The sequence below is a fragment of the Sebastes fasciatus genome, chromosome 2 (assembly GCF_043250625.1).
Source record: "Sebastes fasciatus isolate fSebFas1 chromosome 2, fSebFas1.pri, whole genome shotgun sequence".
NCBI lineage: Eukaryota > Metazoa > Chordata > Actinopteri > Perciformes > Sebastidae > Sebastes > Sebastes fasciatus.
Genome location: NC_133796.1, coordinates 7,610,267 through 7,638,021, shown reverse-complemented (window position 1 = coordinate 7,638,021; position 27,755 = coordinate 7,610,267). Strand labels below are relative to the sequence as shown.

Here is a 27,755-nt window from a genome sequence, read left to right as displayed (position 1 = left end):
GGACAGGCCCCCGGCACTGAGAAATGTATTGCTTCTATTTGCTAATAAAATAAACATGTAATATCTTGTTTTTTGGATTTATACACAAATATTAATCATAATTAGTGGCTTTACAGTGAGTTACGTGCTGTAACTATTTCTTGCTGAACAGCAGCCAGGCGCAGTGGCTTCGCTGGATTTTGTCATGACCATATTGTTGCCAGACGACCAGCAGACGCTGCACAGAAGGGCTGCGCTGACAGATAAAGTTCAGCTCGCAATCCCCTCTAAAACCACAATTTGTTGTGTTTACATTTCTGTATGCAGATTAAACAAATGAGATGTTAATTTTGTGCTCTGTGTTTTGCCCCTGCTGCCAGTCTTTATGCCAAGCAAAGATAACCGCCTCCTCACTCTGTAATTACTGAGCCTGCAGACATGAGAGTGCTATTGATTTTGCTCATCCAACTCCTGTATAAGAAATGTTGAATTATGACTTTATTACCTTGACCCTCTGATCTAATCTCAATCCCAAACTCAAATCCTTGAGTAGCCCACTGTAGAAGTATACGAACCAACAAATTGTCCACATTGTACTGACATCCGCTGTTTGGAATTACAGTCACACACACACACCAGTCGTCTCAACCCCCTCTCTCTGTGCTGCGTTTTGTCATCAGGCAGCGTTAAAGGCTGCCGTGCCGTGTCAGAGTTGTTGATGGACCAATTTCATTTTAAACATCCCTGACAACTGAAAAATTACACATGCATGATTCCGCACATACCAAACATGTGCACACTCACGCATGCACACTGTCTTTCCATGTACGACTACTGTAGATACACATCAATATGCCGCCCTGCTTCTCTCTGTTTACGAGGACTTGTCCTTTTTCCTGTCCGCTGCTTCCAGATCATAACTCCACCCCTCCGTTGCCCCCACCGGTCGCTGCCTGCAGAGCCTCCACAAATGAGATAAGAGCACTAATGTGATTGGGAGAGAGAGAGACAGAACGAGAGACAGAGATAGAGAGAGAGAGACTTTCTAATTTAATAGAAACTCCATCAGGCTAATGGAACTGTGGACCGACTGCCCAGCCTCCTACACACACACATACACACACACACACAGTCATTTACTCTTCACTATATTGTACCTTGTGAGCGTGGGAACCTATTAGCATTCACCACAATACGTTGGGCCACGGAGTTAAATGAATACGCAGAAAGAGGGGACATGGGAGGTGGAAAGAGGAGGATAAACCAATGAGTGTGATAGATGGACTGGCGGAGAATAAAAAGATGAAATGATACTTTAAGATGGATGTTCAAAGACAAACAAAAAAAGGACCCCAAATTAGAGAGAACAAAGCACAAAGCGAGGCGGACAGGCGACTGATGTGACGGTCACCCAGTGCAGACAGTTCACCAATTATGGCTGTGCAGGTTTATGGGACTTGTTGAGGCTGGGACAACGTGAATGGAGACTGAGGAGGTGGAGTCAGGTTAGAGGGGGGATGACGGATGGTTTTTCACTCACAATCTGTCCGGCACAACGGAAATAAATGAGTGTGTACTTCTTCTCCAGCTATCTCGTACACACAAACACAACTGATTCTCATTCACACACGCAGGCTGTCAGCTGATTTATTTCCACTTAGACTCTCAAGTGCGGAAATTTGGACGAGTGACAAAAAGTACAAAGAGGACGTGTCCTTGAGCTGCACGGTTCTTGCTCTTCCCTTTTTATCCCTCCACGCCAGCGATAGCCGTGGCCAAGGGGGGATTATGTTTTTGGGTTGTCTGTAAGTTCGTCCGTCTGTCCATCCATACGGACATACGTCCCATTCTCGTGATAGCTCAGGAACGCCGTGAGGGAATATCTTTAAATTTGGCAAAACATCCACTTGGACTCAAGGATGAACTGATTAGAATTTGGTGGTCAAAGGTCACTGTGACCTCACAAAACACATTTTTGGCCATAACTCAAATGCATATGCTTATTATGACAATTTCACACAGATATCTAATAACATAAAATGATGAAGTGGTAACATTTTGGACAGACATGGATGTAAACTGCAACTTGAGTTGTTGGCAGAGGCATTCAACCGTTAGAAGGTAATTGTAGTTTCCCTTGTTCTCTTTCTTTTCTTCTTCTTTTTCCACCAACAGTCAGAATCTTCTCATCTGACTTCCTCATTTCTGACAATACAGCTATACTTTTTTGTTCTTTTCATGCTTCCCTGCCTTTACTGACAAATGGGATGTCATCACATTTCCTCTATTTTGTGATCCCCGAAATTCAAAAAAAAAAAAAATCCAAAGTCCAAAAGTTTGAGTAGCCTTCTACATAAAGTTTATACAAAAAGAAATCAGCTTGAGCAGCAAATATCTCAGACAGAATGAAACCAAATAACTGTCATCTTTATTTTGTATTACCTCTAATGCAAGACTCAACAATCCAGATGATTAGATTAGAGAACTGGTGCAAAAAGCTAAAAACCTCATTCTCATTCCATACGACAGCATGAAACACAAGTTCCAAACTTTCTAATAAGGAATAAATGAATACACACGAGTTACAGAATTAAGCGTGCCCAGTCTGATATTTTGGAACAGAAAATAACTTCAAGGGCTAGTTCCACATTTAGGGAAAAACTTTGCTTTCTTGCCAAGATGTAGTTGAGAGGATCGATACCACTAATGGGTCTAAGAGTGGCATCAATCTTCTCATCTAACTATCTGCCGGAGAGCAAATAGGTTGCCTATATATCTCCCAAAATGTCCAACAATACCTTTGAAGGTAAAGCAATTACAAGTACAGGGAATGTCAGGGATGTAGAACTCAGACTTGAACTTGAGTCAGACTTTAAGTCACAAAACTGAGAAACTTGACTTGAACTGAACTGCTGTGATAGTTTTAACCTCGAAAATCCCAAAAGAATAAAAACTAAATAAGACAACACAGAGCCTGACATTTTATGTGCGTGTCATTTATGTAGAGTCCACAGTGGATATAAGTGGGCGGTGATGCAAGAATCCCAGAAGACGCAGACTTCCCCCATCTGTCTGTTTTTATAAACATTTAGCATAATATATGTCTGTTAGTAATTCTGGTGCAAAGCTCAGGAGGCCACCAAAAAGATTGGGATGGATCTGCTGGGAGACCACTTCCCTAGAAAATGTGTTTTTGCGAGGCCTTTCCTGGGAACAAAGGGAAATTGTGACTCAACTTCTCAGTTCAGAAAATCAAGACCACTATAAATGTCTGGGACACTTGATTTGGGGGACAAAGACAAACGGGCACAGAGAGACAGAGAAACACACAGACTAAATCCACTGGGGAGGGGAGGCTAACTAGGAGCAGGTGAGGATGATTGGGAGCAGGTGAAACCAATCGGGGAGGAGAAAGTAATCACACAGGCGGGAAAGTATCTAAAACGAGAGGAGAGGTAAGTAACACAAACTAAAACAGGAAATAATAACTGTAGAAAATAAAACACATAACCTAAGGAGCAGGATGAGACATGACACAAACAGACAGAGCTTGAGAATGACAACTCTATTTACTGAGTGACATGTGCACTGTGTGTGTGAACTCTTAGTCTAGTTTAACCAAGCGTAACCTTGACATAGATGAGAATGACACATGTAACCACGGTAACTGTACACATCAACGATGGCAACCGCTATATCCTTAGAAAGAAATGGACTAAAATTTTAGTTTTTGTTGAATTAGACAAAAATTGGACAAAAATCAAATGACTAAAATGGCTTTTAAATACTATTTTCATCAGAAGGCTGAAACTAAATTTAAATAAAGCAGCAAAGTCACCACTGTACATAGGCCTGTTGTGATTAAAGGTCAAACTTTACAATTTAAAAAAATACTCTGGCCTGATTCTGACAAGAACTGACTTGATAGTACATCTTAACAGTGCTCTGGCATTTTTTTTTAAATTCACTGATTGGCTTAAAACAGGTTATAATTAAAGGTCAATTCTAAATGATCCTAAATAGCATGTTCACATTTTTATTCAAATACATTTTGCATTTGTGTTACGGCACTTGATTGGCCTAATAGGGTCGCTGTATTAAAGGTCAAAACCTTGATTATGAATGAATTTAATTTAGATGAAACTCCATGCATAAATATGTCTTTAATATTGGTGAGCTATAAACACTACAATCTGTGCTTGAACCAATGCTGGGACTGAAACAAATATGAAAAGATAAATCGCAAAGCAGTATAGTACAAATAATTAGAGGGGAATGGCACAAGGTGTACAGACATAAATATAAGACAAAGTGGGTACAGTACATCATCTGGGACTCAGACATCATCAGTCCTGCTAAGTAATACAATTAAGCTGAAGTAAGCAAGCGAGGGAGGCCTGTCTCTGTCTGCTGTCTCCCTTCTCATCTCTTTTCCATCTCAGTCACCGTTGGTTCTGGTCTGCAACGTCACATAAAGAAGAAGAACATGAGGAAGAAGATGCAAAGCTTTCATTACCAGGCCGATTACTGTTATCATCTTCTGTAATGAGATTACTGCATATTGGATCATAAAGGGTCCATAGTGTGTTTCATTGATTTTTGCATGTGTGTGGTAAAGCTGGTTACAAGATCCATAATGTATTATAAATGCCACCTCTTCCTAAGAGCCAAGATTTATAAAGGCAATCACACACACAAACACACACACATCTCCCACTAACAACCCTAATGTAACCCCTATATATTCAGAGCATTAATGTAGCAGCAATCAACTATTTGCTATGTAAAGATATAGTGGAGTAATGTCTACCTGAGCAGAGAATGAAGTCGCTCTCCCTCTGCTACCGCTGACAACGCCATCCCGACTGACAGCGTCGTCGCGGAAGGGTAGAACCCACTGTCCGGTTCCCCCTCAGGTTAACACTGTTAGCTCTGTCAGCACTGTAGCCGTCGTTTGCACTGTTAGCATCGTTAGCTGCTAGCCGCTGGCTGGTTGGGTCTAGAAGGGAACCAGCAAATTGGAGAAACTCTCGCGTGATAGTTAAGGTTGGGCATTGACCTCAAATTGTTATGGGTAAGATAGGTCGTCAGGCAGCGAGGCTTGTGAGAGTTTTTGAAAGTTTTGCAGATCTCAAATCCGATTTCACAAGTTGCGGGTTACCTTCTAGAAATGACCCCGCTGGCTCAGCCGTTGCCATGTTCAGTTGTGTTTTGTGATTTGCAGAGCGTGTCTGTATTTATAAGTTTACAAGTTATTCTTTGGGGTTTACCAAGCAGCATTACCACCACCTCTGGACTGGAGTAAAGAGACAACTCTGATTTGCATGTAGCCCAGGAAAAACCAAGATCAATTGCTATCCGACTGGTGATCTGGCTAATGGAGACGCAAGAAGTGTCTTACATCACATCTGGTTTTTATCTGGATATGAGTCACTTGAAATGACAAGTGTAGATGTGGTCCTCTAGCAGCTGTAGGAATTGAGTCCTTCAGGACCAAAGGAGGAAGTAGTGTGACGTTATTATAGAGCCACAAAGTCCACAGAGGGAGGAGGTCAGTGTGGATGGATGGGTCAACAAACAACTCTGGACTTTGATATTTTAGACTGCTCTTTCCATCCTGTTTCCTACCGACAGTCAATGTTAGTTTGTCGTTCCCTAACTTTAACTAAGTAGTTATTTTAACCCAACCCAAAAGTGACAAAAGCTGTTGAGAGATCACCATCGGCCTTTGAAGTGTTTATTAATATCAACAATCACACACACTTGTTGCCAGTGTCCACAAAATCAGCCGACCAGAAAGCCACTGGATACACTAACACTGTCCATATTAGTAAATCTGTCATTGAGCAACAGAGAGAGTTTGTTAGCCAATAAGAACTGAATTAGTATCTTTCATATTCATTGACATGTTGGCCAAATTTCTTGGCTTTATTAATATTTTTTCTGTCAAACAAACACTCTCCGACGCATGTACACACATCCTCCCGCCACTCACACACACAGACTCCACCCACTTCCAGTAACAGTTCAGCTACTCGATTAACCCGTCAATGTGTGTGCGCGTGTGTGTGACGTACTGTGACAATGTGGATGGGGAGGTGTGTGGATGGAGCTGTATTGGAACTGGGTGTGGAAATGTGACTGTGAATGTAAATGTGTCCCAACGGACTGGCCCACACACACACACGGGAAAGCCCGTGCGGACGAGCTGGGAACATAACTGGCAGACCGGCCTCAGAATGGACTCGGATAGGCACTGTGCCAGCTGGCTAACAGAGGAAACTGGTGTGTGTGTATGTGTGTGAGTAGGACATAAAGACTGAGAGGGATGTTTATGAGTGTCAAGACAATCACAGCACACTGTCTATACTGTTATTTGTGTTCACTTTCTATTGTGTTAACCTTCACCTGCAACATTTCCGGAGTGGCACTGTCTGGATGTGGATATTAACTATGAGGCCTCATTCAGCTATTCATGGCAGCAGCTGTTTTGGCATTAGCCACATAAATCCAGTGACATTCCCTTCAGTCTAAAAACAGCTCGCCCACAAAGCCCAGCCACTAGATCACTGTGGCAGCCGCTGATGGGAATCAGCAGCGAGGCCCGTTCAGCCTGGCAGGACGACAGAGGAGACAGACGTGTGTGTTCATGCATAACAAACATACATGCACACTTGCATATAATATTCCCCCCTTGGAAGTTTTATTATTTTACAACACTGAATCCATGTAGATTTATTGTCTTTTTTTTTTTGATGATCAACCAAAAAAGATCCCATAGTGAAAATAATCTCTACAAAGTTTTGTAAATTAATTCACACCAGCCACAACTTCATATCGGGAGAGTATTTATTCATTGAAAAAGATCAAAGAACGGCACTGAAGGCTTTTTGTGATGGAAAATATGTATTTACTCTACTCCTGACTTGCTTCGATAAGAGTTTGATTGACAATCACCTTTTTGAAAGTGCCAGCATTTTTCCAAACAGTTGCCAATGATGGATTCTTAGATGGTTCGGTGTAACAAACCATCTGATGCGTCAGGTTATTTAAATACAGCTGTATCTGGGTCTTAGGTTTAACTTTCGGTGTGTCAGTATCGTGGCAACACCTCAACCAAGACAAAAGGACGCTCTAAACAACTCTGCGAATGGGTGATTGAAAAGCACAAGCTAGAGGATGAAACCAATCAATCATTAAGAAATGGAAAGCTAATGACAGACCTGCCGAGAGCCAGAAAAAAAACTGAGCGATGGTGCAAGAAGGAGAGTATAGTGAGCGAGGCCACCAACAGACCTAAGACAACTCTGAAAGAGAAAGATTGGAGAGACTGAGCAGCACTTGGCTGGGTACTTCACTGAAGCCCCCAGGAATTCAATTCAATTCAATTTATTTTTGTATAGCGTCAAATCACAACGGTGGAATTACAACTTCCGTGTCCGTCACGTGATGCCATTGGGCCAAAAAAAGACTTTTCCCCATAGACGTACATTGGGAAAGAGACATCTTTCATAGGAATGAACGGAAGCCCATCTACAACGCTGTGTCCAGTTCTCTTTATACATCCGTGGCTTCACCAGTTGCAGCTTTATGGGAGAGTGGCAAAGAGAAAGCCCAGCTCTTAAAAAAAAAATTCATATCACAGCAATGTTTTGGTAGAAGTCAGCTTGAAGAAAGCTCTATGGTCTGATGAGAGCAAAGTTGATCTTTTGCAAGAAGATTTGTTTTCCAGCAAGACATCGAGCCCAAACGTGAAGCCAAAGCAACACAGGAATGTCTTCAAACAACATGTTAATGTCCTTGAGTGGCATCTTGTAAATACTGACTTGGAGGGGGTGAACAGAACAGAAAAATTCCTAAATATTTTTCAATCCAATGTTGTATGACAATAAAACATGAAAACTACCCAGGGTGCTGAATACTTTTTAAAGCACTGTATAAAACCATACGTGCACAGAGAGAATGGTTATTATTGCAAAAACAGCTCACTAAGCAGCAGTTCATAGAAATGTAAATATGGCTTCACTTCCAATTGTCTCTCCATCTGGTATCATCCTCTACCTGTACAAACACGCAGGTGTAATAACATTATCTTATTAACACACGCCCTCCCACCTGTACAAACACACACTGCACTGCACGTCCTGTAAATGCACACAGGAATATATGCATGCAGCTGTGCACAAAGTAGGTCAGATCACACTTAAAATCATAAAAGAAGTAGGGACTTTTCGTGGAGATCAAAACTAAATAAAGACACACACACACACACACACACACACACACACAGGAAGGAATACTTCAGCTTTGCAGTGCCACTGGCCAGACAGGAAGTAGGAAGTGGAGAAAGGAAGCGTGGAGTGGCTGATGACAATACCGTCCACATCCTACTGCTCTGCACAGCACAGCTATAGGTCAGACTGGTGGAAGTCCATTCATCCACAGCCACTGCTGGTCTGAAAGATTTAGAGACTAATATTATAACATGTAAAGACCACTGATGATATAATGCTCAAAAGAATAAAGTAGGCAGATATTAAATGTAGTACAAAAGCTCATTCCAGCTAAATCCAGTCTGACGAAATCATTTACACAGCGTGTATCTTTCCACCAGGTATTAAAATGCAGACAGCAGCTTCACACACTATAATTACACAGAGGTTAAGAAATATATTAAATTCATCCAAGATGACTGGAATATTTGATCAGCGATACAGCCTCTGGAAGTTGTCAGTGATGAATCTGACAAAGAGTCTAAACCATCTAACTGCAGAAATGGAAATATCAGCTATCAGACAGCTTAGACAGTGATCAATGTAAAAAGGATTATTGTGGATGAGGACTCTGCTGGTTCAGGGGCGGGTACAGTATCTGGTCAACCGCAGACAGATCATTCAGGGCAGCTTATAATATGATAAGACAGGATTTTATAACTCGGATCGTTGTATCCTTCAGTACAGTAGAAATATACCGTTCACGTTACAAAGTAATCCGCGCGCTTGCACTTTGCTCACATTCACTATGCTTTTCACTCCAAACATGTCCCCTGATCAACTCAAATATCAAGATCTAGTGGGAAATGTGCCATGAAATTTACTCGACGTATCCTCACACAATGGTTCGTATCATATCTTACAAAAGGTTGGGGGTTTTTTTGTGCATTTTCCTACGAATATCCAGAAACACGGGTGATCAGTGCACCTGTGCAAGCCCCTGCAGTGTTTAGGGATCAAAACAACTTGGTTAGGTTTAGGAAAAGATTGAGGGTTTGGTTAAAATAAAAGTGGTGCCCCACGGCTCTAAGATCAGCTACAGGTCTCTAGGGGTACTCTTGAAGCTGGACTTCCATCCTCTAAAGTGACACCAGCAATCTGCACACATGCTCCTATTTACCACCCTCGCTTGCCTGTGATACTTTAATCTATAGAAAGCAATACCAAAAGGAATAGAGTTGCAAAGACATGTTGAGTTGGTGATTCCATCGTTCTCTTAACAGCATGCTGCTCCCTGCTGTGGAGGAGGCAGTTTGGACTTCCTGTTAGTAGTGATTTCCTGCCAGTATAAATACCAACACCACAATTTCATCATCATTGCCTCTTCTTGCTTTGCTCCGTTTCTTGGGGTAAGAAAAAAGAGGCTTTTTTAAAAAAAAATTCAGATATAAATGGATAGATCAGCTTTAAAGAAATACTCATCAATTACTCATCCCGAGTTACCTTGAATTCTTGAAGAAAAAAAATGTTTTTCTCGCATACCTCCGCGGTGCACGGAGAATCCAAAAACGGAGAAGAGTCTTGATGAGTTGAAGTAAACAACAGCAAAACTTTATCAAAACATCCATTTATAAACTCTCACACAGCTCGAGATTTGGGAAATAGTGAGCATACGACTGGATACGTGAGACTTGGATTATACTGCACGAGTTGTGTGAGAGTTTGTAAACGGATGTTTTGATACACAGTAGTTTTTGCTGTTGTTAAACGCGGCCCCCATTTACTTCAATTCATCAAGACTTTTCACTGTTTCTGGTTCTTTGCTCACTGCGGAGGAGTGCAAGAAAATCACGAAAAGAAAAGTTTTCTTCAAGAATTCAAGGTAACATGAGTGATTGATATACAGATGATAATTTTGTGGTATTCCTTTAATATCTAGATAAACCAGATGTGAATACATTCTGGATCAAAGAGGCATTTTAATTCCAGGTGTAAATAAAGCCAAGATGGCAAAGGTCGTAGCACCAAGTAGCACCAAATCCCCAGGAAGCCGGGCTGAGAAGCAAATTTTCGTAGTGACCAAACGACGGTACTACTACTTCCGTGTCCATCACGTGATGCCATTAGGCCCAAAAAGACTTTTACCCATAGATTTAAATTGGGAAAGAGACGTCTGAAACGCAGCAAATTTTTTTTTTTAGGTAAATCAACTTCCCAGTAAGAACACTTGAATAGCCCTTATTTAAATCATTAGGTCCTAAAAGTTGTAAAATGCACTAATAGCTGAATATAGTTATTTTCCTTCCTCCGTTCATGTGAATGACACCGGAGCTGGAGCGAGGGCTGGGAGGTGGAGTTAAAGGAAACTCTACAGCGCCTGCTCCATGGGCCCAATGGATGCGGAAGATCACCACCGGCAGTCGACCAATTTTGGCTTCATGCGCCACTGGGCAACTCTCATAGGAATGAACGGGAGCCCGCCTCCAACGCTGTATCCAGTTCTCTTTATACATCCATGAGTAGCACAGTCCAGAGGAGGGATTGTCTCCAATTGTTTATGGGTTTCAGAGTGTCTGTGTGTGGCAATACAGCAACTAATAAATCCACTGATACGCAGTGTGTTAACAACCGCTGGTGACCAGTTAAATCACAAGTTGCTGAGTAGACAGAAATGAGCTGAGCAGCTAAAAAGGACACGACTCCTTAGACCACAAGTTGTCATTGAGGAGGAAGGGGAGTAGAGGTGACCTGATCGTGAATTAGTGGCGGAACCAGAGGAGGAATCATGATACCATTAGACCACAGCGGTCGCAGTATGAGGATGGCAGAGAGGGGGATCAAGGTCAACTTAAGGGTGTGGAGGAGAGCATGTGTTAAGAACTGTCACGCCGGATGACGGTGGAGAAGGGAATGGGAATAAGTGAGCTGTGAAGGGATGAGATGACATATAGACAGACAGAGTTCAGGATCAGGCCAAGGGAGAGCTGCTGCAGGGTGTGGATGGGAATGGCCTCTTTGTGTGTTGAGAGCCTAGCATGGTTTCACAGTCCCTACAGAGCTGTTTTCATCCCTATATAAGTACCTTCCATGGCTGGACTCTTCATAAAAACGCAACATGTGTTAGCCCTTTATTTCTGGCTCAGGTTCTGGCAGAGTTTCTCTGGCTCGGCATCAGTGCTACAACCGACACGCAAAGGTCAGAGCTAATAATGTGGCGAGGAAGAGCTGGGCTCAGCAATAAAATGGCTAGTAGAGTAGATTGAGCCCGGCTAGCGGCGTGGTTAACGTGTTGAAACAAAGCAAGAAAACACAGCTCGACTGCCAACCAAAAGTTGCTACGACTGAAATGCTGACTTCACACTAGGCGTTTTGCGGTATCCAACTTCTGGTTCTACTTCAGATAATAGAAAAGACGGCGGATTGGATTGCTGTCGTCGTGTATAATCCATACAGCCCAGCATTTTAATGGTGCATGATTGTGGCAAGTGTGATCGAAGGTAATGGAAGAGTGATTACCCCTCGTGATTTATTAAAGAGAAAGCTATTAGTGGCTGTGTGAGGCGCTGCTGCCGCTTCAATTATCATTAGATCCAGTTCGGACCAGTCAGCTAATTGGTAAGCGAAAAGTGCAAAGCTCATTCAGCATCTCTGTAGGGGTTCATAATACAGTAACTGTAGATAGAGAGAAGTCAGGAGCTGTAACGATGCCGTGGCATTTGGATTTTTACACATCTTATTTACTCGCATTGGAAAACAGTTCAGGTTACAGGTCAGGGAGAGTTGCAGAGCAGCAGTCCTGGAGCACCCGATTCGACTGTTATCAGCTCATTAAATGAGTGTTAACAGTCGCTATAAGCCTCATAGATATGGGTCAGTAGAGGCCTGCTACGCCTACTACATTGTAAAAGTGAAAGCGAAACCCGCTCTGACACGTAAAACTGAATGAAACGTTACTAAAAATGCTTTTTTAGGTTTCGGCAACAAAATCACTTGGTTAAGTTTAGGTAAAAAAGATAAAAGTGAAAGTGAAACTTGAGGTTGTGAACACAAACACCTATTGGTTTCATATAAGATACGAATTCTGGTCTCATGGGTGAAGGTACTGTGTTTTGTCCCATCCATTGCCACTATACGGAGTTTCACGCTGTTTATACAGTACTGCGCCTGTCTTCTGCTTTCACTCCTGTCATAATTACTACGGTCGCTAGAGGTCACTGTCGTCTTCTTTTATTCTTTCTTTCGGTGATCGCCTATGTGACTTGATGATAAAACCTTCTAGTAGGTGTAGCAGGCCCCTACTGACCCACATCTATGAGGCTTATAACCACTGACAACTCACATTTAATAACCTGATAACAGTCTAACCGGCTGCCTGGAAGCGCTATTAGGGATAGTGCCTTTCTCAACCTCACTTCAGATGGGAAGTGTGTTTCAAGTTGCCTAAACAACTATCAACGCTACTCTGACCCCCTTCTTCCATAGAAATGGTTTGTTAGTTTCGGTGGTACTCCTCATTTAATACGCTTGATGCTCCTCGCTCCAAACTGATAAGCAATTTAAGAGGCTGAAGTGTGTTAATGTGATGACTCTGCAAAAAAAAGTACACAAACACACAAACAATCGAAATGTGCTGGAAATAAGCTGGAATTAAGCTTCTGCAAATATACACGCAAACTTCTCAATTTGGGGAAGTTTACACTGCAGTTAATCCTAAAAAGCTTTTTCTCTGGAAACGTTAGATGTGAATTATCATCACTGACTAGAAATGAGAAGTTGCTTTTGTCTACCTCTGTCTGAAATCAAGGGCCCATTGTTTCAAAAATACAAATATTTTGAAGTGATAAATTGGCCGTTATCATTTTCAACTTTCATATGTGCCGTGCGAGAATGGAAAGCTTGTTTTATTTACTTTTGTATTAAAGTGGCAGTAGGCAGTATATTTTTGCCATTATTGGGCAACAATTCCATAATTACCTTTCAGCATATTGTAAAAGTACTACACATCTGCACCTCCTCATGGCTCTGTTTTCAGGCTTTAAAAAAATCTAGCCCGTGATGGGAGACTTTGAACAATCACAGGTCATTTCAGAGAGAGAGCGTTCCTATTGGCTGTTCATTCAACGGAGGCAGCTGCCAATCACTTGCAAACTCCGATCAAACGGTCAAACTAAGCAGCGCAGATCTAATATGTATCAATATTCTGTTTCTGTAATGCCTATTTCTTGCCTAAAATATTTTTAGAAACATCTTGTAGTGTACTGTTTAGCTGTAAAAATGAGAAAGTTTGCACCGGCTGGTGAGTGGTGCTATATATTTCCTCAACTGATCTCAACATGGCTCCCGGGTCACAAACTTTCTCATTTTACAGCTAAACAGTACACTACAAGATGTTTCTGAAAACATTTGAGGCGAGAAATAGGCAGTACAGTGACAGAATATTGATTCACATTTGATCAGCGCTGCCAAGTTTGACCGTTTGATTGGAGTTCGCGAGTCATTGACAGCTGCTCAGAGACAGCAAGGCTCCAGCTCGGCTCTGATTGGTTGTTTTCCTCCAGTCTGTGAAATCTTGAGGATGCCATTAGGAGCACTGGAGGACATAGTCACATGATTTTTTTCAGATTACCTGTCTTAAGCATTACTGTCAGGATATAGTAGTCGTTTTATAAAAATAACTTTTTTTTAATTATATTTGCTCCATTCTTCCTACTTCAGCTTTAAAGCAATTGCCTGAAGTGACAAGAGACAAACTTCCACTAGTTTCTGAGCATGCTGTGATGTGGAAAAAGACATGTTTCCGATTCTGCTTAAAATAGCGAGCAGCCTTGAGAGTCTTGAATAATTGAGACCTGCATCAGTCTGACTCCCAAATTACTGTCAGCGGCTGTCATTGACTCCGAATGTCGTGCCAGCTAATGTCCCAAATTCTGGAGTAGGGCGAGGCCTGGTGAGGCCGGGGAAATCTGGTCAGAAGGGACCTTGGTGTTGCGGCTCTGCCCAGTTTGGCAGCTCCATCTCTGGAGTCCAATGCCAGCTAATGTCCCTTACCCTGCTCCCTACCCTCTGGACAACTGGCCGTCACCCGGGCAACACCGCCACACACACACCCCCATCACACCCACCTGTCCCCAAAGCAACCAAACATGTACATACACATCCGTTGTACAGTTCATGGTGTATCTGTGAATTCAGTCGAAGTCAATTACTCATTCTGTCCTCCGGTTGTGTTTTCGGGAGTAAACTTCAATGTTGCTGATCTCTCAGCATCATTTATAATCCGGTAAACAGTGTAACTACAGCCACAGCAGCTCCCCTGCAGCTCTGTCGAGCTCAATTTGGCTCTGCGTTAGCGATGCAGGATTCAAGCTGTTCTCAAGTGCAGTCTGACTATCAACACAAGAGAAGTAGAAGGAAGTCAGGCCCTCGACTCCCACACTCCAAACATGTAAAATATGAGCAATTTGGTGCCCGAGCTCCTGCTGGTGTGGCCGCTGATGTGTGAAGAGAGCGCCTCCGCGCCTCACAGGCCTTGTTAATATGAGATGTAGCATCTACAACCAATCATTTTTACCACATCAGCTATGGATTTGTGGCGCGGCCTGGAAATCCTTTTTAATCCCTCTAATTCTTTCTCTGCTCCTAATCCCTTTTTAATTCAACTCTCTCTGTGACTTACAAGGAGTCAAGCCTAAAATGTAGGTGTAGGATTCTGTCAGCTTATTTTGGCGGACCCCTTTTCTCAAGTTAAGACCTGTTTCAATATGTCTGGCAGAGCACAATGGAGGAAGATTTTTTTAGAGTTTAGGTGGGACGTACGTGTTGTCTGGCTTCGGGCTAAAGACGGATGCTTTTGGTCTGTAGTCATAAAGTTTAAGTTGAGGGGGTTAGGGTTACAGGTGCTGTATCTGACAGAAGCTCTGAGTCACAACAGCTTTGGGGTTATCTTTGCCTTATTAAAGCAAGTGTTAACCAGACCTCCTAACCTTTAGCATCGAAACTAGTGGGGCTCTTTAGTCATTCTGGATGTGTCATCAGTCCATTAGCATTAACCATTAACAGGTCAGACCGGGCTTGAGGTCAGAGGTCAGAGGAAAAGAAAAGGAAGGAAGGAAGATCAGTGGAAGAATGGAGAAAAAACAAAAGGGAGACTTGAGTGACTCACTTCCTTGTCGGAGAGATATGCAATGAGATGTTACTAAGCACCTATAGCCATGTGAGGCTTCATTTTGACACAGTGGTGCTTTGAGTTAAACAGCAAGCTAACATGGTCACAATGACAACACTAAAACGCTGATGTTTAGTAGGCATAATGTTTATCATCATCTTAATAAGGAGTGTTTGCATGCTAACATTTTCTAATAAGCACTGAACACAAAGTAAGCTGAAGCTGCCATTAGTTGTGCAGGCATTTTTGTCAAAGTATTGAACACTTTTTTTTAAAAACAATCAACTAATGATGGTGCTATGTTCTGAGGGTCACATGAATGTGTGTCCCAAATGTCCCACTCCGTCTCCTCCAAAATTGCGTTCCCATACAACTAAACTGCATTCTTAAGGGGACGTATTTTCTCTCGGAATACGGTCAGTTTTAAACACGTGGTTAACGTTGTGAATTGAAACAAAAAACAAAAACACAACATTTCACGAACTGTGGTGAGACTGTGTTGCGACACCTGCTGTCAATCGGCTCATCACTCCTCCCAGTCAGCACGCCTTCCTCCCATCATCTCATCAACCTGCAGTTTATCAACCCTGGTTCTTCAGTCACTCATCGCCAGATTGTCGTTTTATCTACTGTGGCGGTTACGCTCTCGGCTCTCACTCAGTAAATTATTTCATAGTGTTGTTATCCTCTCGTGTTTCCCATCGTGTTAACGTATATCTCTTTGTGCTCCAGGATCATCTACGCTTCTGTGCCATTCCTGCCAGCCTGCTCTCCCTCAGGCTCCTCGTCCCATTCCCCGTAGCAATAAAACTCTTTTCACTTTCCAAGAAACCTCTTGTCCGTGTCCTGTGTGTGGGTCCACCTTTCAGTTTACAAGGCAAAAGTGAGCACGGCTCACATACCCCCCCGCTCACTGCTTGACCTCTACTAAAGTAGGGCCAAAGGTTTTGCCTTCGTGGAAAAATTTAAAAAAACTTTGGGCACTCTGGACTTCTAACCCCCAAAAAGGCACAACTAGACCACACTGTCAACCATCCTACCAAATTTGAAGTTCGTAAGTTAAATAGTTTTCGAGTTCTGCTCCGGAAACAAAAGTGTGAATGGACGGAAGGACGGACTGACGGACACACGGAGCGCTATATACCCCTGACTACGTTGTCGAGGGGGGTATATTAACACATCTCACTCTAAACCACATGTCAACCTCATGGTGGAGCTCGAGGAAAAGTCGCGAGATAGGTAGGACACTTGGTCTGGGATGCATGAATGTCTGTACAAAATTTCATAGCAATCCATCAAATAGTAATTGAGATATTTCAATCTCATCCAAAGTGTTGGGCCAACTGACCGTCACACATCGCCATCCCTGGAGCCATAACGCTAGTGTGGCTTTAAACAAAAACTTGAGTTTTGTTGCTCGGCTGTTGAAGTAGAAGAAATGAAATAAAGACACACTTGCAATAAATGCAACCATCAAACCCAAGCACAAGAAATCAACATTATGACGGCTAGAATCGCTGCTTTGCCACCGACCACAAGCAGCCCGTCTATCTGACCTCACTCACCGCAATGTGATTATTAGGCTTACCTCTAAAGGCCTGGAATGCTCTTTAGGGGTCTGCTGTACTTTATGGTACATGTGAATCGTCAGTGCCCACAGTTTGCTGACAAATCATGTACACGCCTCCCTCTGAGGTGCCCCTTTCCTCCCGGCTTACGACTCTCACCCACAAGTCTCTCACCCCCCAAACTTCCAATAAAAACTAATTTGGCCTCTCGGGAAATCAAGCCAACTTTGGCTGAGGAGTGGCACCAACTCCAAGTATCCCATTGTGCTTTCTGTATATCGCATATCCACAACTCCCCCACTCTCTCTGTGCCTCTCATTCTCTCCGCCATTCACTCAAACTCACAACTTTGCTGTGGCTGTTTCCTTCTCCCCTGACCCTCGCCTGCCCCGCATTGCAGATGAATGCGCAGCTGCAAAAAGGGGCCTTCCACAATACGGTTATTGTGTACACTGGACATTTATATGGATGGGTGCATGATCCCCACTCGCAAATTCAATATTCTGGCTTTTAGTGTCGTCACAAAAAGATCCTCCTGCTCTTCAGATTTCCACCTCTTTCAGAGAGAGCTATCTGTCAAGTCGGTTATGAGTGAACCCGGCCGTCATCGCACAGCGGAGCCTCTTCAATCCCACGCAACACTTCCTCCTCGGCTTCAGGGATAATATGAGAATCAATTAACCTGGAAATAGAATGATGGGTAATTTGGTTCCATGTAATGCAATGCAATGAATCTGGTGCATATTGCATTAGCTTTGAACAAAGGCAAGGGGAATCAATGGGTCTTCCATTATCATAACTGATTTATATCCATAACTTGTATCATTACAGAGATAGGAGACCTACTGATGGTGAGGTTCAGGGAGCAGGCTGGTGCTTACATGGCATAATAGTCTGACAGTTGTGATGGATTAATAAACACACTTGAGAACAACCTGTCAAATCATAAATGGCAACATCGTCACATACGACGATCTACCTTACATGAATACTTGATATACAAATGATCATTTGTATATCAGTTACTCACCCTGTGTTACCTTGAATTCTTGAAGAAAATTTTCTTTTTCTTGCATGCCTCCACGATGAACGAAGAAAAACTGGAGAAAAGTCTTGATGAATTGAAGTAAATGGGGGCTGCGTTCAACAACAGCAAAACTATATGAAACATTAATTTTCAAATTCTCACACAACTGAGTATAATCCAAGTCTCATTTATCCAGTCGTGTGCTTACTACTTCCCAAACACATGCATCTTCGTTTAAACCAGTGGGCAACCTCCGGATCTGAAAAGTGAAGCCAATGCGAAAGTGCCTGCTTCACTTTTCAGATCCGGAGTGCCTTAAACTTGCATTCTTTCTAGTGGCCAGCAGGAGGCGACTGCTCTGGTTGCAAAAATAAGTCTGATTTTATAGAAGTCTATGAGAAAATGATCCTACTCCTCACTTGATTCCTCAGTAAACATTGTAAAGATGAGTTTATGGTCTTAATCCCTCATTTAGTAAATTATGGTCCCATTTAGAGTCAAATAGACCATAAAGCAGGGTATGCTTTAGGGCGTGGTTACCTTGTGATTGACAGGTCGCTATCACGGCGTTGTCCGGTCTTGGAGTTGTCCTTGTTTTCGACTTATAACTTTAACCCTTTCACAGTGTGTTTTCAGCTCATGAAAGTTAATTGTAATAATTGTTTTGCTACATTCTGGTAGCAAAAAAAACCAAGATGCAACGACCAAAAACCAAGATGGCCAAAATGCCGAACTCGAGGCTTCAAAACAGCAGTCCACAAACCAATGGGCGATGTCACGGTGACTACATCCACTTCTTATATACAGTCTATGGCTAAGCCTTACTATTTAAAACACCACTTCATCAAGACTTTTCTGTGTTTTGGAATTCTTCGTTCACCGTGGAGGCATGCAAGAAAAACGTTTTCTTCAAGAATCCAAGATAACAGGAGGATTAAATGAAATGCAAATTGTCATTTTGGGGCTGACGTATTCCTTTGAATATGAATTTTGGATGTGAAAACCAAGGCAGCTTGTAGATTTTCAGACTAATACCTTTTTTGAAGGAAAAATCTTGAAAGCTGAGGTTCAAAGTTAATTCCTGACCTTGGGAAGTTGAGAAACCACCACAAGGTCAATTTAGAAGCTGTTCTGATGCTTTTGATCATATCACATGACCTACAGAAGCAGAAATCTACACTGCTGTCCAGTGTATCAAAGGGGATCCTTTCTTTTTCTGGTGTACAAACTTGGATTCAACTGTCCTGACTCTTTTACTGACTGAGACTTCATGATTTTGCTTGAGGTAGACCTGTAGTTAGTCAAATCAAATTAAGGAAGCTATAATTCCAGTGTGCAAGTACTCCTTGTATTGCAATATTGATTTGTAATATCCACTGAGATTTTGTGGATGAGTGCACTACTGCTCTAACTAAATGATGGCAATAACACAGTAAGTGTTTCTACATAAAAAGGAGTGCATTAAGAGGATAATGTAGTGGTTTGGGTGAATGACAAAACCTTTTTGAAAAAAAAAAGAAAAAAGTTTTGAATGGATAATGAGGGGAGCTACACGTTTGTATTTTGAGCTGTTATTTAATGTGGGTTAAGAATACATGATTGCATGTGTGATCTCACTTGAGTGCTTTGGAGAGACTATGGAGATTTGTATACAAGTGCAACTCTGTCTTTTTCTTTAGCTGACCACTGGGGTTCGCTGTCATCTGCTGCCCCCCAGTGTTCAACATTAGAAATAACATCAGCTCGTTGGTGTGATTTTCAATACTATCATATACTGTTGTATTAGCTACTTTAACCTTCACAGTCACAATATCTATTTTTTTTTACATAGGTCGATACAGGATCTTTGTCTTGAAGTGTTTCAATGATCTTTTGACCGCTGACTCATCATCAAAATGGAGAAGATGGCAATAAAATATCAGTGAACATTTCTAAAGGAAAAGTCACATTATGTGTAGATAGAAAAAAAATAGTCATAACAACAATTAGAGTTTGTTTTTTCACTTTATCGCTATAAGAAAGGCAGTGCTGGCATCATGAGGAAATAAAAACAAACAGCAAACAAATGTGATGGTTGGACATACAAAGAAACATTTCCATAAACATATAACGTAAACACGGCTAGACCTCAATCTACTCAACATGTTGGTTTAACACAAAGCAAATACAATGATCCAACTAATTGTGAAGTTTCAGAATGTTTTAAGTGAACATCAGAAAGAACAGAAAGTGCTGTTTGTTGCTGTTTAAGTTTAGTTTAACTGGTTCTTATAGTCTAATGAGTCTTTAAACCGGTCTATAACAAGGCTGGTATATGACAGTGAACATGCTGCTCTCAACCACAATGAGGGAAACAAGACAAGCGGTTACCTAACCCTAACCTAAATCTCTCAGATTTCCCCCTACAGTTGGAAATGAAAACGACTGAGTGAATAAATCTGAGCACTCAGACAACCTTTAAACAAAGATCACTTAACTACTCATGAGGCAGGTCTTGTCAGTGGAGCCAACTATCCCATTTGGTCCATTAAGCCAGTAGGGCAGCAGCAAAATATTGATTAATAATAAATATATCACTTTTTTTCATTCATAATTACTCATTTAGTCTACCTGAGTGCTGACTGACATCATCAAAAAACTTAACAGGTGTTAAATTTACAATGATGTAAAACAGAAAAACATCAAATTCTCATATTTTGAGAAACCGGAACCAGCCATGTTTTGTCTTGATAAATCACCACCAAACTGACAAACTGCATTATGGGAATGTCACAGCATTGTGTAGAATCAGCATTTCCTCCAACCCATACAAACACATTGATCATTTGTTCCTTCCCTCTAATAAGGCGTTTCCTAAGTTAGTGCCCCTAATGGTGACAGGAGATCAATACGTCCTCATACCTAAACGTAACGGTAGCAGTTTTAAACACGTGGTTAACGTTGTGAAGCGGTCACAGTTTGGTTAGGTTTAGGAAACAAAACTACTTGGTTAGGTTTAGGTAAAAATAAGCATGTTTTCTATGTAACTTATGTTACGTACGTAAGTTAAAATAACTCAACGTTGACTTTTTCACATGGGACACAAACAGCGGTCTCATGAGTCAACGTGGACTTTGTTGCTCTTTGAATTACGTCACCTGACTTCTTCCTTTGCTCCCGTCATCATTACTACGGCCTCTAGAGGTCGCCGCCTAACAATATAAGCAAACATGGGTCGTAATAAGCTGCTTGTACAAACGACCTATGGGGTCATTTTGTAGTATAGTTGTAGACAACAGGGCACTGATTTTGGCGTATGCTGGTTTAAGTTGTGCTTGGTCTAACTAGCTCCAAAGATATATTGTACTGTTAAAAATGTGTTTAACTATGTTAAATGGTCACAGCATAATGAAAGCAGCAGACTGGTGTATCAAACTTCCTTTGCTAAGGCAGGGAAATATAGCAATGAACTGTCTGTACCTATACAGTACACATATATAGCTGACTTAAGATGTATTAGAAATACATGCAAATTTTCAGAATGCATGGAATGTGGTGTTAAAATGATCAGTGTGGTGTATTCTTGATACGTATAAAACACAAACACACCCCTCATGTTTCTAACCCTAACCTTAACCCTTTACCCCACCCTACCTCTCATTCTCCCTCCTCCCTCTCCTTTCCCCCCCACTAAAACACCCCAGGAATTAGTCGGTAAGGCACAGCGTCGGTGTAGCGCTTCCAGTCCTTGCCGTACTTGCTGCCGCAGCGGTGCTCGTCGCGCACGCAGCGGTGGACCAGCAGGATGGTCATGTAAATGATGTAGAAGTACGGGAGTATGTGGCCGAAGCCACAGGCGGCGCAGTAGGCCAGCGAACCCATCAGGTCACCGGTGTAGTTGAGGTGCCGGGCCACTCCCCAGAAGCCTGAGGTCATGAGCTTGCTGCGGTGCATGCCACCATCGGCGGAGCGGTACGAGCACTCGATGTACGCCGGCTTCCGGCCCCAGATGGAGCAGGCGCCCTCGGTGCGCCGGAACAGGTCCTTCTGGTGGTTGGTGGAGCGGAAGATGTAATAGCCGACCAGGCCGAATGTGAGGACGGCCAGGGCGTGGGCGTTGGAGAGCTGGACTGGGTGGTACACCAGGTACAGACCCTGGAGAGACAACAACACATTTTATACTATTGCTTAATATAACGGATTATTTGAATGTCCGGAGTGAGAGCTAGAGTGTCACAGGATGTGTTAACACACATGTATGTGTTTGTTACCTGCAGTGTGTAGAGGTATGGCAGCCAGACACAGTCTCCCCAGCCCAGATACCATCCAAAGTGGTCATGGCAGATATCGATGGTCTTCAGGTACCAAGCCTCGTTCCAGAAGAAGTCCAACACATAAATGGCCTATAAGAAAGCACAAAAGACCTTCATTATTATGACTCAACGAGCAGTGTTTAAAAAAAGAATGATGGTCTCACATTTCACTCAAACTGCAGCTTCAGAGTCGAGAAGTTTAAACTTAATGATGAACACTTATGTTTAATAGGGCTGTATAATATAATAGACTTGTTACACTGGCCTCCACTCGCCCCGTTTTCTGTAGTTGTGTGATCATCTCTTGCCTCTCTTCTGTATATTTTCTGCATCTAATTAGAATATGCTCCACTATCTCTTTTTTGTGAAACTCATGGACCTGTTGGATATTTTCCAACATAAAGAAAAGTGTACTGTTAAGGTTGTTGTATCCAGTTCTCAATCTGGTGTTACTCGCTCTTTCCTGTTTGTCCCCCTACTTCTTACTATTCCTGTTTTATTTTGGATTGAGTGAAGATGTCAGCTTTCTAGGGTTATACGTCATTTAGGTAAAATAATCGAAAGGAAAAATGAGACACGAGAAAGTTGAGTTTCACATTACTCTCCAGATATGTTTCCATTCTGCAGCACTTTTGCATCCACAGGATCAGTACATTGGTTTAAAATACATCTTTATTACACCTCACCTGCAGTACGTTGACCAGGATCATGGAGTTGGTGACATGGCCGTACAGTTCTTGCTGCTTGGCCATGTAGGACAGATTGATGAGAGTCCAGGCTACGATGCCGGGCCGACCGTTGAAGAAGAGCTTGAAGTCAAACCACTTGCCAATGCGTGGGTTGAACTCGATGCCCATCATGTAGTTGTAGAAGACGTTCCCTGTGAACTTGCTGCAGAAAAAGAAAGGAGGGGGGAGAAAACAAGTTGATACTAATACCTACTACATAACTAGTTTACCTTTAAGATATTAAAAGCAGACATGGAAAACATTTTTGTTGTAGAAATCTGCTCCAACAACGTGTGCATCAGTACCCACCAGTCTTCAGAGTTCGTGGGGAAGAAGTAGGCCTTTATGAAAGCAAAGCTGGATACGGAGTAGCCCAGTATGTTTGTACACCACATCAGGGGGATCCAGTTGTCGAAGATGATGGTGGGAGAAAACCAGTGGAAATAGTGGGCATTTGCATACCACAGAGCATGAGTGATCAGCCAACACTGCAGCCCGTTGATCTCATACTTGTTAATCAGGCCTGCAATAGTGAACGGGGAGACAACATGGGGAGAGGTTGGATTAGAGATACTCTCTGGTTTGATAATGACTGAGAAATAAGTGTTATAAATAGGAACCATTGAAGGTATGTGTGTTAATTACCAGCAGGAGTTCGTGCTCCGTCCTGCACTCCACCAACATAGCCAGGGATAAACTTATGAGTAACATCAGGAACACACATGTACAGGAACACCTGAGGGACAAAACAACCTGTTTTAACATTTGCCAAGATCCCTCTCCGTTAAGCAAGAGCTTAAAGCTCAAATTCTCCCGCTTTCCTCTTCTTCTTCTTCTTCTTCTTACCTGGAAGGCCACCCAGATGACGTATATCTTGGCAGCTGACCAGGTGAAGGAGGGTGCCCGGGCCCAGATGGAGAGCAGCGTGGTCTCTCCTTGGTACAGCTCAAGCAGAGGCTGGCTGACGGAGCACTGGTACTGATCGCAGGCCATCACGAAGTAGAAGACAATGAAGGGCGCAAAGCAAAGGAGGCCAATCACGCTGCTCAGGGAGAACCAGTCCACCTCCCTGAGAATCAATCACATATGTATACACATACAGTATGAGAGCAGTTGAACATGATTGAGGATATCACGTATTTTATGGAAAAATACATTATTCACATGAACTCACAACTCATATTTCTCTAAATCTATACTGTGTGAGGTCCCAAGGTTTCAAATAGGGATGCACCGATCAAACTTTTTCAGTCCCGATACCGAGTACCGATCCGATACCAGTGTTTAATTAATAAGCTGTATTAAGCTGTATTTCTTATGTTCTTTTATGTGTAAGGCAACATCAGGCTTGATTTAAATATTGCTTTTTAACTCTGTAAAACAAAATGTAACAAATAAATACAGGGTCATACATTTAGTGAATTGTTATTTATCATTAAAATAATAAATTGTACTCCAGCAACTTGGTAAAAAATCTTCAAAATGAACAGGAATTACAATCCAAGTGTGAACCTTTTTAATGCTGCAACAGATTGGTCAAAACTTAAACAGAAATTAAAATGCCAGTATATAATGTATATAGTATATAAACATAGAACTGTATTTTTATTTCTTCTTTTTTACATATGTAACTACAGTGATTGTGTATTGGTTCTGCCAAAATGTGAGTGACATACATTCAATACTGTGCCTGAACGCATCTTGTGTAGTCACATGTGGAGCACTGAAACTGATGCTGCTACTCTCTTAATGTGCCTGCTCACGATACGCCTCTACAGTTACAGTGAACATCTCAACTCTAGTAACAGGAAAAGCACAGGTGTAACTAATTAACGCTGTCCCAGTGAGGCAGCCTGCTGAACACCAGAGCCCTTTAATCAAGGTGATTAGTTACACCTGTTTGTCAAATTAACATGTCCAAAATGAACCCCTGATTTACACCACTAGGTTGTCAGATTAAAAAGGAAAAAAAAACTTCAACCACAAACTTCAAGTGAAGGATGCTGTTTATGCACTATACTGCAATATACAAGCAACTAGTAAGAAACAGGAGAAATACAATATAATGTACAATCTGCCATGCTTGTTAGAGACTGACCTGCTCCAAGGAAACTATGCATTAAACCCTGTGCTGACATCTCTGAGTGGTAACCAACCCAGGGCCTGATATATAGCACCTAGTTCATAAGGACATGAGGTTACCAGTCAATCATCATCACCACCTTTCAGCTGTGTGAGGACACTACCTAGGTTTTCTTTTATTTAGTAAGTAACCACAATGAAATACAGAGCAAAACATTGAAGTTTTGGTTTCTGTTTAGTTTTGTCTTTCTCTCTCTCTTCAGGTATCAAGGCTTCTTTTATGTGTTTGGTGGTGTTGGATTTATTATGTACAAAAGTGCTTACAATAACCTGACTGTTGGATTTGTTATGAATGGAGTGATTGCGAGGAAAGGGAGGAGGCAGGTGCTGTTTTTCTTTTGCAAGGTCAAAGAGAGGAAGGAGCCAGAAGGAGATAACAAAGAAGAAGACATGCAGCAGAAACATCACGTGCCATAAGCTCATGAATATTAATATTGTGTAAACCATGAATAGGCTGGATCAGGGATAGCTCGGGGTTCAGACTTCGCAAACTGACCCATGCACTGTATGTTGTCAGGGACACGTTGATTGGATCCAGATATCTGTAAACTCTTTTATTTTACTTATGCAACATTGATTGTTCGGAATAAATTGTATTATTATGCTTTAACCCGTCTGTTTGGAAAATCTCTTTGTCACACAAGATTAACCAACACGTAACTGGGCCTTGACCTCTCGGAGGTAGAAGGCCAGTTCCTTCAGTGGATAAATAGATGGAGATCATAACATTGTTGAATACAAGTATGACTATGTAGTAATCGGTAATTATGCCATAATCCCAAAGGACCAGATGATATTGAGTCTGCTGAGTCTACCACTTAGCAAGTTGTTCCAATATACTGACAAATACTGCGTCAGAGCTTTAATTGTGTGCAGTAATCTAAGTCATGCCCTTCAATCTCAATTTATGCTTTAACAAGGTTTTTTTGTGAGACTAGATTTGAAGGTGAGCTTAACTTTGTGATGAACTTGTGGTGAAGTATATTAGATGCCAAAATGGCCTTAACATCAACTCACCATGCTCTCCCCCACTGTGCTGGCTGCTCCCCCTGCTCAGATGGTTTCCCATTGGCGCTGTGCTGCTGGTTGCGTTTCCTGGTGGCCTCCATGGCCACTGCACCGTTCATTTCTGGTGAAGGATCAGCAGGTAATCAGGTTAAAATCAGTTATGCAGTGGCACACTGTACTTTGTACACACACCTACAGACCCTTTAAGACAGTGCAACATGCAGTGGCATTCACCAAAGCGCCGGTTGTTGATGCCACGCAAAACCTCCATAATTAATGTTATTAATTACACCTGCAATAACATGTCAGAATGGCTGCTGTGAAAAGCACCTATGGATAGGTAATAGCACCTGGTTATTTTCACCTGGTCTTTGTGTGTGTGTCTCTTTTAACAAAGTGAAAATGTTATGACACATGAAGGCATGTTTAGTTCCTCAAGCCAATCATTTATAAACAGATAATGAGGTAATCAGGTGAACAATATTGCCAAAGCGTCAATTCAATATTAAATAAAAATTAAAAAAAGAACAAAATAAAAACAAAAACATATATATACATATATACAATTCATTAAGCAAATTACAATATATTGATATTCAAAAATAACATGCATGCAAATGGAAGAAAACAATAAAGAAGTAATTCATGTTTGTTCTGTCAATAAAACAAAGAAACAAATAAAAAACAATTAATAACAATATATTGCAATATCAAAGGATAAATGTAAAAAAAAAAAAAACATTAAGTTGAGGAGTAAATAAAAGGCAGAGTGTGAGTTACATCTATTATGTGTTGTTGTTGTTGTGGTTTTCTCTTAAGCTGTGACATGCACTGACATATCCTGCAGCTTCTATGGCGATGACACTATTTTCTCCAAGTAGATGTATTTTATTTTTATTTTAAAAAAATGGATCAGACAGCTGCAGCTGATTCCTCTGCTAGAGTCCTCACTAAGACCAAGAAAGTCTCTCTAAGAGTTTACATTTCATTTTGGTAAAGAATTGTATCCTAATTTCTTCACATGTGCTACATTGTAGCAGGAAATGTCTCTCTCTCTCTCACACACACACACACACACACACACACACACTCTCTCGCTCTCTCTCTTCTGGAGCAAAGGTAATGGCAGGTCTGCCGGTTACACGAACAATGTAACTAACGTGCTGGATGAAAGGACTTGCTGTTGTGTCCAACATGCTCCATTATGAGCTTGTTTTTCAGCAGTTTGACCCACAAACAGAGGACACAGGCTAGTGAAGAGGGAGGGAGGACAACCCACTGTTGCATAACATGAACAAAAACACCATATCTCAGTCTTTTTTTCAATATGTGTCCAATAAAATGAATTTGAGCACTTTCTCTGACTCCAGATTAGCAGTAAACTCGAATAACTGTGGTTAACGTCGTTTTCTACCCTGAACAGTGACAAATAAATAGATACAGAGATGAAGTGACGTTAAAACACACGTTATACCGGATAATAAACCCCGTTACTCACCCGTAGATCACAGAGAGACAGAGAGGGGAGATGCAGGTACAGCTCGTCTCTTCTTTCCTCCTCGGTGGACCAGGTAGGTGGTGGTTATCATGTAACAACTGGACACTAAACTCACCGTCAGGCTCCGCCCATAAC

General features: G+C 41.8%; 1 protein-coding gene across 1 annotated transcript; it reads right to left on the bottom strand.

Annotated features, from left to right (window-relative positions):
* Positions 1-19,937: 19,937 nt before the first annotated feature.
* On the bottom strand, positions 19,938-27,755 carry dhcr7 (7-dehydrocholesterol reductase). The gene is made up of 8 exons (XM_074660325.1): positions 27,621-27,755; positions 26,132-26,243; positions 23,819-24,041; positions 23,618-23,708; positions 23,282-23,495; positions 22,931-23,135; positions 22,203-22,334; positions 19,938-22,086 (listed from the first exon to the last, which is right to left on the bottom strand). The coding sequence occupies exons 2-8, from the start codon at positions 26,239-26,241 to the stop codon at positions 21,622-21,624; spliced, it is 1,440 nt and encodes a 479-aa protein (XP_074516426.1). The 5' UTR covers positions 26,242-26,243; positions 27,621-27,755; the 3' UTR covers positions 19,938-21,621.

What these genes read in the sequence shown, in the direction of transcription:
- dhcr7 (XM_074660325.1), bottom strand. Translation starts at nt 26,241, where the DNA reads ATGAACGGTGCAGTGGCCATGGAGGCCACCAGGAAACGCAACCAGCAG. An exon ending in GCACAGTGGGGGAGAGCATG is followed by an intron (nt 24,042 to 26,131) that starts GTGAGTTGATGT and finishes ATTGATTCTCAG; the next exon opens with GGAGGTGGACTGGTTCTCCC. An exon ending in TCCTGGTCAACGTACTGCAG is followed by an intron (nt 22,335 to 22,930) that starts GTGAGGTGTAAT and finishes GCTTTCTTATAG; the next exon opens with GCCATTTATGTGTTGGACTT.